General features: G+C 39.5%; 1 protein-coding gene across 3 annotated transcripts in view; it reads right to left on the bottom strand.

The window, feature by feature from the left end:
* Positions 1-586: 586 nt before the first annotated feature.
* Ziz (dedicator of cytokinesis protein Ziz) overlaps positions 587-14943 on the bottom strand; it is a 45251-nt gene continuing 30894 nt past the window's right edge. For all 3 annotated transcript variants that reach the window (XM_089850037.1, XM_089850036.1, XM_089850035.1), the window contains 14 exons: positions 14817-14883; positions 12879-12956; positions 12423-12580; positions 10940-11250; positions 9479-9604; positions 8525-8645; positions 8230-8438; positions 6573-6767; positions 5468-5704; positions 5216-5362; positions 4670-4889; positions 2977-3361; positions 1292-1436; positions 587-963 (listed from right to left, as the gene is read on the bottom strand). In XM_089850037.1, the coding sequence (XP_089706163.1) occupies positions 862-963; positions 1292-1436; positions 2977-3361; positions 4670-4889; positions 5216-5362; positions 5468-5704; positions 6573-6767; positions 8230-8438; positions 8525-8645; positions 9479-9604; positions 10940-11250; positions 12423-12580; positions 12879-12956; positions 14817-14883 (2501 nt within the window). In that variant the 3' untranslated portion in view covers positions 587-861. The remainder of the gene's footprint in view (positions 964-1291; positions 1437-2976; positions 3362-4669; positions 4890-5215; positions 5363-5467; positions 5705-6572; positions 6768-8229; positions 8439-8524; positions 8646-9478; positions 9605-10939; positions 11251-12422; positions 12581-12878; positions 12957-14816; positions 14884-14943) is intronic.

Genomic DNA, 14943 nt, shown 5'->3' on the forward strand with positions numbered 1-14943 from the left:
GCATTGATCCCTGGGCCGGATTAAAGGGGGAGGGGCATTGATCCCTGGGCCGGATTAAAGGGGGAGGGGCATTGATCCCTGGGCCGGATTAAAGGGGGAGGGGCATTGATCCCTGGGCCGGATTAAAGGGGGAGGGGCATTGATCCCTGGGCCGGATTAAAGGGGGAGGGGCATTGGTCCCTGGGCCGGATTAAAGGGGGAGGGGCATTGGTCCCTGGGCCGGATTAAAGGGGGAGGGGCATTGATCCCTGGGCCGGATTAAAGGGGGAGGGGCATTGATCCCTGGGCTGGATTAAAGGGGGAGGGGCATTGATCCCTGGGCCGGATTAAAGGGGGAGGGGCATTGATCCCTGGGCCGGATTAAAGGGGGAGGGGCATTGATCCCTGGGCCGGATTAAAGGGGGATGGGCATTGGTCCCTGGGCACAAGGCCTGTTGGGGGCGCATTGAGTTAAACTATTGCCCCTTAGCAACATTTGCCGATCTTTTTTTTTTTTGAACTTAAAGGGGCGCACATTATCTCGGCCCCCCAGGTGCAAAATTGCTTAATCCGGCCCTGACATTACAACACAATTAATCAAACAAAATAGTTGATGGTAAAATTTATTAATAAATCTTTTTGTTAAAACAAGGCTAAAAATTAAAATCAATTATATGCATATTTCATTATCGTTACACTTCTTCTTCGGCGGCGGTTCAAGTTCATTTTAAACTAATAATAAATATGAAATTATCGCTATTTTACAGTTTCATTTTACCTCAGAGTTTGAACTATCACAATTATCCAGCTGTTTATGAACCAATATAACAAAGACACGTTCGTCAATTACCTATGGTATAAAAGGGGGTTGTATTTTAATAACTACACAGTGCTTGACCCTGGTGAGCCACTGATAAAGTTGAAAACTTCAATTGAAGTTCTCTTCAGCATCTGCGAGTGCAGTTCATCTCTGCAGTTAAGATCCTGCAAGAATGTTTTCAATACATTGACAGCTCCAAGACATATTTTTAACGAGAGCTAAGACCAATAAGCAAAGATGGACTGGAATGGAGATACGGGTGGCGCATGCCTGGTTCTTTTAGGGCAGCGCCACCCCGCGACAAATATTGAAACTTTTTCGACTCAAACCATAGCCATAACATAATATAAGGCTTATGAGTCGAATTAAGTTTCGGGACTCTGCCGCTAGGGGCGCTGCTGACAGGCGTTGCCATAAGAAGAACGGGGACTGGTTTAGCTTATCTGTGTTAATGGTCTATAACCAAAACTAATGTCTTCATTTAAGGCATACCTTATAATCAAGCAGCAACAATGGCTGTAATTCCTGGACCATCTCTTGGTACGTTGCCCGTAAGGCAGCCTGATAATCATATTGATCCGAATGAATTAGACGTTCATTCAGGTCTAAAGATTCACCGCACACTTCCACAAATTGACTACAAAAACGTCAATCAAAACTTTAAATTACTCAAACGGAATAGACTAATTCGTTTATTACAAACAGAGAAACCAACACACAGGGGCGAGGTCACTATTGGAGAATTCTCCCTGGCGCCAAGAACAGGGTTCATACAACTTTTGGGAAACCAATTTCCCTGAGATTTCCAGGTTTTTCCCCATATACTTCCCTGAAGTTTCCGGGTTTTTCCCTTATATGGAGTATCCTACGGAGCAAATCTTAACGAAGGAGGGGTGGGGGCAAATAGGACTATAACATAATAAAAAGGACATCCCCGTATCTCTAATATAACCAGAGTTATGAGCCTCCAAAGTTTAGTGTAATGTTAATCCTATGGAGGGTATTTTTATGAACATTTTGCTTAATTACTCGGTCCCTGTTTGACGCAAATTTCCCTGATTTCCCTGAATTTTACTAAAAATTCTAAATTTCCCTGAATTTTACTAAAAATTCTAAATTTCCCTGAATTTTACTAAAAATTCTAAATTTCCCTGAATTTTACTAAAAATTCTAAATTTCCCTGAATTTTACTAAAAATTCTAAATTTCCCTGAATTTTACTAAAAATTCTAAATTTCCCTGAATTTTACTAAAAATTCTAAATTTCCCTGAATTTTACTAAAAATTCTAAATTTCCCTGAATTTTACTAAAAATTCTAAATTTCCCTGAATTTTACTAAAAATTCTAAATTTCCCTGAATTTTACTAAAAATTCTAAATTTCCCTGAATTTTACTAAAAATTCTAAATTTCCCTGAATTTTACTAAAAATTCTAAATTTCCCTGAATTTTACTAAAAATTCGAAATTTCCCTGAATTTTACTAAAAATTCTAAATTTCCTTGAATTTTACTAAAAATTCTAAATTTCCCTGAATTTTACTAAAAATTCTAAATTTCCCTGAATTTTACTAAAAATTCGAAATTTCCCTGAATTTTACTAAAAATTCGAAATTTCCCTGAATTTTACTAAAAATTCGAAATTTCCCTGAATTTTACTAAAAATTCGAAATTTCCTTGAGTTTTCCCTGAGGTTTTTGTCAACTATTTATTTCCCTGATTTTTCCAGGTTTTCCCGGTTTTCCAGGTTTGTATGAACCCTGACTACACCAACTCGCACGGCCTCTGGTGGAGCTTCTTGGCGAGAGGGAGAATACCCCAATGGTGACCTCACCCCTATGTGTTGGTTTCTCTATTTTAAATTTCCGAATTAGCCTTATTCCTGATCAGCGCCACCTACCCATAGCGGCGACTTTGAGAACTACTGTAATCGTCAAGCCAATCAGATGTCGCTAAAATCAGGTGACGTCATTTTTGGTAAGACCCCGAGAGTGCCCGTCAGTGACGTCACCAGATTTTAGCAACATCTGAATAAATTGGCTTGACGATTACAGTAGTTCTCAAAGTCGCCGCTATGGGTAGGTGGCGCTGATCAGGAATAAGACCGCTAATTGGTCTATATAGTTTGAAAATTAGAGCAAAAAAAGAAGCAGTAAGCAATAAAGATATGCAACTACAAACCTATAAACTTCTTTCAGTCTGAATATTTGTTCCGAAGTTGGTTTCGGTTGAGCATTAGACTTGGATTGCGATGTCACCAATGAAGCGGAAGCGGAAGTTGAAGTTGAACTCATTTTATCCGTCTCATCAAGGGTTTTGTTTTGCGAAGGCTGTAGGAATGCTTTAGCGTAAGCCAATGGACCAGCATTGACTTGAACGCAAATACTTCCTTGTAACTTGAGCTGTAGCCTTTTTACGTCAGTTGGTAGCGAAGATTCCAAAATTTCCCTTAATTCCCCAACTCTGGTACTCATTTCCTGTACAGCAACCTCAATCGGGCTCAAGTCTTTAATGACTTTAGATCGTACACTTATTCGTTTTTTCACATAAGGAAAAGCTTTGGTAGCTAAAATTTAGACGTAAAACAACTTTAGAACATTTTGTCCAATAGATAGTTTTCACACGTGGAGGATTCATACCATTTACACCAGGAAGCCGGGCTATCTGGAGGACAAAAGCAGACTGGTTTTTGTCCACCAGATAGCCCGGCCTCCTGGTGTAAATGGTATGAATCCTCCACGTGTGAAAACTATCTATTAGATTATGAGTGATATGTTCCATCCGTAAGTACCCTAAGAGAATAGGACTTGGCAATTCAGGCTTAAAGGGACCGCAAAGAAAGCATCGGCGGGTGGGTAAAAATTATTTGAAATACGTCACAGACATCACGTGATGCCAAGATACAAAGGCTCCTCGTGGAGTGGGACTAGTTAACATCTAGTCCTTGTTTTTCGCGAGATTGCAGCGCCAATTCCAATCATGAAGTGGTGGTTTTCGAAATAAAAGGAACTAAGCTTCTTTGAACCACGCCTCTCCTCGGTCACGTGCCTCTGACGTATTTCAAATAATTTTTACCCACCCGCCGATGCCTTCTTTACAGTCCCTTTAACTCCGCCCCCAGCGCCATTACGGTATGTTTTTTTTTAACAGAATGAAAGCTATATAAGCCCCTCCTCCTGGTATGTTTTTTAGTACTAGTGGAAGGTAGCGTGACGTAGTACTGCCAAGTCACAATTACTGAGAGAACGACAACCTACAATTGACCATTACGATGCAGCGCGACTGCGTAAGAAAATTTGGTTTGATCGGCTGCTGCTAGAACTGAACTAACTCGAATGAACTGCTGTCGGACCTTTTACCAAGTATTCCTTTCATTTTTCAGGGTTCGTACGAAATGTTTAGATTGAAAATCCCTGACTTTTGCAGGTAATCCCTGACCAAATTTTGACACCAATATCCCTGACCATTTTAAGTACGTGTTTACCAGAGCCCACTTCATAATTACACCTGCAGCCCATGTTTAGCATTGCTCGAAGCAATCATGCTTTGATATACCAAAGGAAATCCCTGGCCTATCCCTGACTTTTTAGGATAAACTTTTAAATCCCTGACTTTTTCCCCTATTTTCCATATTCCTGACTTAACCAGGTTAACCAGGTTGTGTACGAACCCTGTTTTTTATCAACACGCGGTTTTTGCAGTCCATCTAGGTCCTATTTAGTCTGCATTACTAAGCCTTTGACAGCGCCAAATACATTCGTCGCTTTACCTCGAATCTATGACCTACCTCACTCATTTCGTGACAAGCTCCAGTGACAAACTTATGGATGGAACATATCTTATGAACTTATGGTGTAAAGTAATTTCGGCTTACTCGTCAATATTGTTTGTCTTTTCCATTGTTTGGTAATATCGTCACAACGAGCTCTCCCAGAACCATCACGAGTAAACGGAGTTTCATAAATAAATCTCGTGATGTTATTCTGTCTTTCAAACTCAGTTGGTCGTTCCATGAACTCAGTCTCGTCAAAATGAGGAATGACGTGTGTCACTTGAATATGAGCGAATCGGGGATCCAAATCTTTCTCTTCAACCTTCAATTGAAATATATTTTCAAATACAGGTGTACTATCCTTCCCCGAAACGTTTCATTAATTACACAGATGGAATTGAACGGAGATAGTGGGCGTGGTTCTTTTAGGGCAGCGCCTCTCTAGCGCCACACCGCGACCTATATTGGAACTTTCTCGACTCAAACCATAGCCATAACATAATAAAGGCTTATGAGTCGAAAAGTTTCGGGACTCTCCCGCTAGGGGCGCTACTGACAGGCGATGCCATTAGAAGAACAGGGACAGTTTTAGCTTATCATTTTTCCAGTCCATCTGTCTTCAATGGCCCCTAGATTTTACAAGCATACCTGAACAGAGTCCATGATTAACTTGACAAACTCTTTCCCATATTTTTCAGAGTAGAGTCTCAGCAGCCTTTGACTGATTTCCGCAAGTGACGTCACTTTAGGCTCCTTGTAAATGAACTCTTTTCCACTTTCACCCTCAAAATACGCCTTAAAATAAAGGAGTTTTTTAGGCTTAGCTTTCTTTACAGTCAAAATGAAAAAAAAAAAAAAAACGCCCAATAAAACATGAGAAATGCATTATGGGAGTCTTACCTCTCCAAAGCAGACAACTCTGTAGTATCTTCCGAGAAGTCTTCTCCCTGATCGTGTCACTTCCAATATTCGGGAGTAGGCGGCGTGTAGTGTCTTGTGACAGTTTGAAAGCGCTTCGAAATTCCTCCTCTTTTCAAATATAGGGATGATAAGTTTGTACAGCGATGCCATAACTTCGTATCGCTCCGCCTGTTGCAAGAGCTCGGCGCACTGCTTAAGTTTCTCCAAAAGTGTTTCCTAAATTCATTAATCAAAATTACTAGGCCCGTAATTGTCATAAACTCAAATTACTAGGCCCGTAATTGTCATAAACTCAAATTACTAGGCCCGTAATTGTCATAAACTCAAATTACTAGGCCCGTAATTGTCATAAACTCAAATTACTAGGCCCGTAATTGTCATAAACTCAAATTACTAGGCCCGTAATTGCCATAAACTCAAATTACTAGGCCCGTAATTGCCATAAACTCAAATTACTAGGCCCGTAATTGCCATAAACTCAAATTACTAGGCCTGCAATTGTCATAAACTCAAATTACTAGGCCTGTAATTGTCATAAACTCAAATTACTAGGCCTGAAATTGTCATAAACTCAAATTACTAGGCCCGAAATTGTCATAAACTCAAATTACTAGGCCCGTAATTGTCATAAACACAAATTACTAGGCCCGAAATTGTCATGAACTCAAATTACTAGGCCCGTAATTGTCATAAACTCAAATTACTAGGCCTGAAATTGTCATGAACTCAAATTACTAGGGATGTAATTGTCATAAACTCAAATTACTAGGCCTGAAATTGTCATGAACTCAAATTACTAGGGATGTAATTGTCATAAACTCAAATTACTAGGCCTGAAATTGTCATGAACTCAAATTACTAGGGATGTAATTGTCATAAACTCAAATTACTAGGGATGTAATTGTCATAAACTCAAATTACTAGGCCTGTAATTGTCATAAACTCAAATTACTAGGGATGTAATTGTCATAAACTCAAATTACTAGGGATGTAATTGTCATAAACTCAAATTACTAGGCCTGTAATTGTCATAACTTGCAAGGTAGTAGGTAAAACGATAGACTAAATAAAAACATCAGCTTACTTCCGTATAGTTCAAGTCATTAATTCCCGAAATCCCCGCGGCACCTGGTGCCGAATAATCTTCTTTGAGTTGACCTTCATCTTCGGGAATATTTGGGGCAAATGAACGAAAAACTTCACATCCTTCTGGAAATACTCCCCAATGTTTCAGATACTCGGCTTCTAGCGCTGCCATATGCAACCAACAATGCGCAGCCTGAAATGGCACAAAAGCATGGAACAAAAGTGCTCGGACATTAATACTCGGCGACCAACGAGGAGCAGTATTTTTAAATACAGGGGCTATTCGCGAAGACTAGGCTCGAACTATTCGCGAATACTAGGCTCGAACTATTCGCGAATACTAGGCCGAACTATTCGCGAATACTAGGCCGAACTATTCGCGAATACTAGGCCGAACTATTCGCGAATACTAGGCCGAACTATTCGCGAATACTAGGCCGAACTATTCGCGAATACTAGGCCGAACTATTCGCGAATACTAGGCCGAACTATTCGCGAATACTAGGCCGAACTATTCGCGAATACTAGGCCGAACTATTCGCGAATACTAGGCCGAACTATTCGCGAATACTAGGCCGAACTATTCGCTAATACTAGGCCGAACTATTCGCTAATACTAGGCCGAACTATTCGCGAACACCAGGCCGAACTATTCGCGAATACTAGGCTCGAACTATTCGCGAATACTAGGCCGAACTATTCGCGAATACTAGGCCGAACTATTCGCGAATACTAGGCCGAACTATTCGCGAATACTAGGCCGAACTATTCGCGAATACTAGGCCGAACTATTCGCGAACACCAGGCCGAACTATTCGCGAATACTAGGCTCGAACTATTCGCGAATACTAGGCCGAACTATTCGCGAATACTAGGCCGAACTATTCGCGAATACTAGGCCGAACTATTCGCGAACACCAGGCCGAACTATTCGCGAATACTAGGCTGAACTATTCGCGAATACTAGGCTGAACTATTCGCGAATACTAGGATCGAACTATTCGCGAATACTAGGCCGAACTATTCGCGAATACTAGGCCGAACTATTCGCGAATACTAGGCCGAACTATTCGCGAACACCAGGCCGAACTATTCGCGAATACTAGGCTGAACTATTCGCGAATACTAGGCTGAACTATTCGCGAAAACTAGGGTAAACTATTCGCGAATACTAGGGTAAACTATTCGCGAATACCAGGCCGAACTATTCGCGAATACTAGGCCGAACTATTCGCGAATACCAGGCCGAACTATTCGCGAATACCAGGCCGAACTATTCGCGAATACCAGGCCGAACTATTCGCGAATACCAGGCCGAACTATTCGCGAATACCAGGCCGAACTATTCGCGAATACCAGGCCGAACTATTCGCGAATACTAGGCCGAACTATTCGCGAATACTAGGCCGAACTATTCGCGAATACTAGGCCGAACTATTCGCGAATACTAGGCCGAACTATTCGCGAATACTAGGCCGAACTATTGGCGAATACTAGGCCGAACTATTGGCGAATACTAGGGGAAACTATTCGCGATTAATCTGGTAGTAAAAAATTTACCAAGGCCTAAGGAAAATTTTTGGTATTCGACTATTCATACCCAAGAAGTGGTATTTGCACACCTCTAAAAATGATATTACTAGGCCGAGGCCTACCTCAGAGAAATCTCCTCTTTTCAAGTGAATTCTAGCCATGCTTTGCAGCCAAGTCTCTCTCAAAGCTGGAGTGGCTGCGTAGCTATTGGCTAAAGAATGCTGGAGTTCCACAAGCATTTCAGCATCGTTTTCGTGTTCTTTTAGCTGAGATGTCGCCATTAATACGGTTCTAATCCGTTTTGTCAAGTCCTTCACTTCTCCAGGGAATCCTTCATTAAAGATATTTTTGAAAATCGGCTTAATTATAGGAACAGTACCATGTCCACAAATCAAATTAAAGCGTGACTATATTTACCAGTGTGTTGCATTGCTTTGTCACTATCAGCATATTTACAAATGATAGAGAGACTTTCTTGAAACCTCGAATTGTTTAAACTTATGACCTCTCCCAGAAGTCTCGAGACAGATACAATTAACTGAAATTCAAGAGGAAAGTCAACTCGACTGGACTGGTGGACCCGCACTTTGCTTTAAGCTAGGCCATGGATTAACTAACGCTAGGGATAGTTCGTTCCCCCTAAAAGATAAAGTATACATGTTCCAAACGCCCCCTAGCAGCAGCTACTATCCCTAACAGGAAGTTATAAGAAAATTGGACCAAATATGACGTCAAAAATTGAAATCCCGCTTAAAATTGGAATTGGGCACCGCCATCTTTAAAATCCGCAAAAACGATTTATTTTGGCGAGAGATGGCGCTATATCTACATCCGTTTTGGTCCAATAAATTGGGGGGAATGAAGAGGGGAGTCAAGGAATAATTCGGAACAGTATTACATGGGAAACACGGTTAGTGAACAATGGCCCTAGCGTTAGTTAATCCATGGCTAGGCCCATTAAACACAGATGGACTGGAATACTAAGCTAAAACCCCCGTACTTCTAATGGCATCGCCTGACAGCAGCGCCCCTAGCGGGAGAGTCCCGAAACTTAATTCGACTCATAAGCCTTATGTTATGGCTTGAGTCGAAAAAGTTTCAATATTGGTCGCGGCGTGGCGCTAGAGAGGCGCTGCCCTAAAAGAACAACACGCGCCCTGTATCTCATTGTTTATTCTAATCCATCTGTCTTTAATGGTTTAAGTTCAATTTTGCAAGGGTTTCGAGGCTGAACATAATTTGAACACAGAAGTATTCCTACTTCCATTTTGTTCAGTCCTGACTACAAAAATGCTCTAAGTGCGTTAAATTTCGTCTGATGAACAAGCGCATTTATAGCAGTAACTAGAAATTGAAATATGCGTATCTTACCTGCAAATGCACTCTCGTCAGATTTCTTCTCGATGTGAATTCAAAATTACTCCGCATCAGCAAATAAAGAAGGGCGCACGCTTCGTTTCTCATTGTTGAAAGCTTCGAATCACAACATTTCAATAACTAATAAAAAAACAAATAAAACAAATGGTAATTAACATTTAATTAGTCTTAAAAATAATCACGGACTACCGCGCCATCCGCCATTGGTTTAGTGGCGTCTGCTAAATCGAACCACTTTCGCCTAAAGGGACTGGTTGAGTTCTCACAGGTTGAGAGGTTCGATTTAGCAGACGCCACAAGGACAGCGCAGTAGCCCTCGATCATTTTTAGGACTAATTAAATGTACTAATTATTTTATAATAAGAGATCATTAAGGTTTCTTTTTATTTGATTCCTATTATATTTAGAAAAAAGGCCGTTCTTTTAAGGTACAATCATGTTATGTCACCTATAGAGATATGAGTCGGTAATTTACCAAATACCGCGTAAATTACAGATTTATATCTTACCGAAAATTACCGCGGTAATAAGCCTGTTAAAACATCAAATACCATAAATTACGGTAATTTTTGTAATTTCAAAATTTTAATCGGTAATTTACCAGTAATTTTTCAGTAATTTATCGTAAATTACCATTTTTAAAAATTACGGTAATTAACCAGTAATTTTTCAGTAATTTACCGTAAATTACCTAAATTACAATTTTTTAAAAATTACGGTAATTTACCAGTACTTTTTCAGTAATTTACCGTAAATTACCTAAATTACAATTTTTTAAAAATTACGGTAATTTACCAGTAATGTTTCAGTAATTTACCGTAAATTACCTAAATTACCATTTTTTAAAAATTACGGTAATTTACCAGTAATTTTTCAGTAATTTACCGTAAATTACCTAAATTACCATTTTTTAAAAATTACGGTAATTTACCAGTAATGTTTTAGTAATTTACCGTAAATACCTAAATTACCATTTTTTTAAAAATTACGGTAATTTATCAGTAATTTACTGTAAATTACCTAACTTACCATATTTTAAAAATTACGGTAATTTACCAGTAATTTTTCAGTAATGTACCGTAAGTTACCTAAATTACCATTTTTTAAAAATTACGGTAATTTACCAGCAGTTTACCGTAAATTACCTAAATTACTATTTTTAAAAATTACGGTAATCTACCAGCAATTTACCGTAAATTACCTAAATTACTATTTTTAAAAATTACGGTAACTTACCAGCAATTTACCGTAAATTACCTAAATTACTATTTTTAAAAACTACGGTAACTTACCAGCAATTTACCGTAAATTACCTAAAGTACTATTTTTAAAAATTACGGTAATTTACCAGCAATTTACCGTAAATTACCTAAATTACTATTTTTAAAAATTACGGTAATTTCACATCTCTAGTCACCCAAACTTTAATTTCCTTGAATGAAATAGCTATCTTACCTGAAAACACAGTTTCCCACAAAGGTTAGCGTTTCCTTGAAAGAGGGCGACTGGGTAATGATTGAGCATGGCCCGCAACGAAGCGAACAAATGTTTGACTAAAGTTTCCGACTGTCCAACGCGTAGAAACGACAAATAAATGTCGAATAATTTTTTCATGGCTTGGTTTTCTCCGTCATTATGAAGAAGTTGAGGTTTGAATCTGGTTCCGTAAAGACCCAGGACATCCAAAGTTATCAGTCCTACTTCAGTCGCCATGTTAGCTTCGAGAAGAGCCCGAAAGAGCATATCTGCTTGTGATGACGAAGGTGCTAATAAATAAACCACATTTTGATTGTCAAACACAACACAATAATGCATAAGTTCATAAGATGTTGGCCATAAGTTTGTCACTGGTTACAAATTGGCAGCTTGTCACCGGTTACAAACTGGCAGCTTGCCACCGGTTACAAATTGGCAGCTTGTCACCGGTTACAAACTGGCAGCTTGTCACCGGTTACAAATTGGCAGCTTGTCACCGGTTACAAATTGGCAGCTTGTCACCGGTTACAAATTGGCAGCTTGTCACCGGTTACAAATTGGCAGCTTGTCACCGGTTACAAACTGGCAGCTTGTCACCGGTTACAAACTGGCAGCTTGTCACCGGTTACAAACTGGCAGCTTGTCACCGGTTACAAACTGGCAGCTTGTCACCGGTTACAAACTGGCAGCTTGTCACCGGTTACAAACTGGCAGCTTGTCACTGGTTACAAATTGGCAGCTTGTCACTGGTTACAAACTGGCAGCTTGTCACTGGTTAAAAACTGGCAGCTTGTCACTGGTTACAAACTGGCAGCTTGTCACTGGTTAAAAACTGGCAGCTTGTCACTGGTTAAAAACTGGCAGCTTGTCACTGGTTACAAACTGGCAGCTTGTCACTGGTTACAAACTGGCAGCTTGTCACTGGTTACAAACTGGCAGCTTGTCACTGGTTAAAAACTGGCAGCTTGTCACTGGTTACAAACTGGCAGCTTGTCACTGGTTACAAACTGGCAGCTTGTCACTGGTTACAAACTGGCAGCTTGTCACTGGTTACAAACGGGAGCTTGTCACTAGTTACAAACGGGAGCTTGTCACTAGTTACAAACTAGAGCTTGTCACCGGTTACAAACTGGCAGCTTGTCACTGGTTACAAACTGGAGCTTATCATGAAGTGAGTGAGGTAGGTCATAGATTCAGGGTAAAACGACGCCTGGTGAGGCGCTGTCAAAGGCTTAGTAATGCAGACTAAATAGGACTAGATGGACTGCAAAATTAACCGAGACCAGTCAATTCTCGCTTGTTCTCGAACTAGCTCGAGCTGTAAGCCTCTCAGTAGCATTTCGAAGCATAGGAAGGGTCATACTTATGGAACATATCACTAATAAAGTTATAGTGTTTACACGCGTTTAACTCCTGTCGTCTGCTCTATGTTTATAAAGATACAAAACAGTCTCGTTCTTACTTTTAGTCGGTGTTTCACTGTAAGTGCTGTTACACCTTTGATTGAAAGAAGGCGGTGCTGTTCTAGCAGGTAGTGTCATTGCTTTATTGGAACTGGCAGTTGTAGTTGGAACAGTGCCACTGGATTCAACATTACCACTTCCGCATAATGTCCGCGTTCTGCGTATTTAACCATTGGTAATCAAATAACTTGAAAGCAAATCACGGGTCAAGTGGTTCCCCTATAAGGTGACTTTCCTTACAAACTCCAGTTTCGGCTTGGCGAAGGCAGGAGGATCCCATTTGTGGGCGGAATTTATAAGTCCATTTATAAATCCCGCCCACTAGCCTTAGTCAAGCTAAACCCGGAGTCCAGGAGGAAAGTCAACTAGTAGGGGAACCACGTGACCCGCGCTTTGCTTTAAAATATATAAATTGTAAATTATAATTATAATGAAGGCAAATTCAATTTACAAACCTAAACTGGTCCCTATCCAACCCTGATCCTACACCTATTTGCTTTTTGCCAAGGTACTGGAACTGATGAAGACATATTCTGCAAGAGAAAAATGTTTCTGGTTCAGTTACCATCACCATATAAGTTCATAAGATATGTTCATTCTATAAGTTTGTCACTGGTAACTTAGAAACTGGAGCTTGTCATGAAGTGAGGGAGGTAGGTCATAGATTCGAGGTAAAGCGACGCCAGCTGAGGCGCAGTCAAAGGCTTAGTGCAAACTAAATAGGACTAGGCCTAGATGGACTTCAAAATTAACCACCGAGTGTAGTCTGCAATTCTCGCTTGTCGTTCTCAAATTGTCACTGGTTAGTGAGAGCGGAGCCTACGTTAATCAAGGCCCGCGCATCCTAGCTTTCGAGGATTTATTTTTGGCATTTTGGTTCGCCGCTTGTCGCCGCTTGGTGCGCTCTTAGGATTACGGTTTTAAATTTAAAATCTGCTTTTCGCGGGTGATTGGAACACGTGTCGCAATCCAAATCATGTTTCGTACGGGGAGAGAGGGCTCAGAGGGAGAGAACAAGGCGCGTAAACTGCCTGGAGCGTTATAACAGCTGGGTGGAAAGGGCATAATTATAAATATTGTATTTCTTACATAGTTATTATTTTATCTCTTATAATTATTTTAACTTTCTAATAAAAATAACATGATTTTCATCTTTCTATTAATAATATGATATTTATTATCTTTCTAGTTTAATAATTATAAATTTTATCTTTCTAATTTAGTAATTATAAATTTTATCTTTCTAATAATAATTATTATAAATTTTATCTTTCTAATTTAGTAATTATAAATTTTATCTTTCTAATAATAATTATTATAAATTTTTTCTTTCTAATAATAATTATTATAAATTTTTTCTTTCTAATAATTATTATTATAAATTTTTTCTTTCTAATAATTATTATTATAAATTTTTTCTTTCTAATAATAATTATTATAAATTTTTTCTTTCTAATTGTTATTATTATAAATTTTATCATCTTTTTAATAATTATTATAATAATATATAAGAAATGCATGACTTTCCTATATTTAAATAAATATTTTAGTCCAAACATTTTTATGTACGATCCCTCTAATCTTCCCGCTCAACAAATTGAAATAAATGGAAGATCCCTTGACATTTACTATCTAAAAGCGCCCCTTTCGAGAATCAAGTGCAAAAACAAGCAGGCGCGTACTCTCAATGCCGCCCATAGCCAGAACACTATGCGCGGGCCTTGATTAACGTAGGCTCCGGTGAGAGCTTGTCGTGAAGTGACGTAGGTGAAACGTCATAGATTCGAGGTAAAGCAACATACGCCTGGTGAGGCCCAGTCAAAGGCTTAGTACAGACAAAATAGGACTAGATGGACTTCAAAATTAACCACCGAGTGTAGGACTTCAATTCTCGCTTGTCGTTCTCGAATTGCCACTGGTTACTGAGAGCTTGTCGTGAAGTGACGTAGGTGAAACGTCATAGATTCGAGGTAAAGCAACATACGCCTGGTGAGGCCCAGTCAAAGGCTTAGTGCAAACTAAATAGGACTAGGCCTAGATGGACTGCAAAATTAACCGAGTGTAGTCTGCAATTCTCGCTTGTCGTTCTCGAATTGTCACTGGTTACAAACTGGAGCTTGTCATGAAGTGAGTGACGTAGGTAGGTCATAGATTCAGGGTAAAGCGACGCCAGCTGAGGCGCTGTCAAAGGCTTAGTAATGCAGACTAAACAGGACCTAGATGGACTTCAAAATTAACCACCGAGTGTAGCCTGCAATTCTCGCTTGTCGTTCTGGAACTAGCTCGAGCTATAAATCTCTCAGTAGTAAATCATACTTATGGATGGAACATATCACTTATAAACTCATGGTATCACTATGCATTATTGTTGTTTTAAAAAGTTATATACTGACTCCAATATATTAAAAAAATTAAGAGTATCTGTTTCACTGCACCGAAGCCACCATCCTATCAAGACATCTGATTGGATAAAATAAAAAAAATGATAATAATTCAGTAATTAAACTAATGTTAAAAAAC

Source organism: Phalangium opilio, unplaced genomic scaffold (genome assembly GCF_054372755.1).
Source record: "Phalangium opilio isolate 3A_F unplaced genomic scaffold, DU_Popi_V2 ptg000089l_1, whole genome shotgun sequence".
Taxonomy (NCBI): Eukaryota; Metazoa; Arthropoda; class Arachnida; order Opiliones; family Phalangiidae; genus Phalangium; species Phalangium opilio.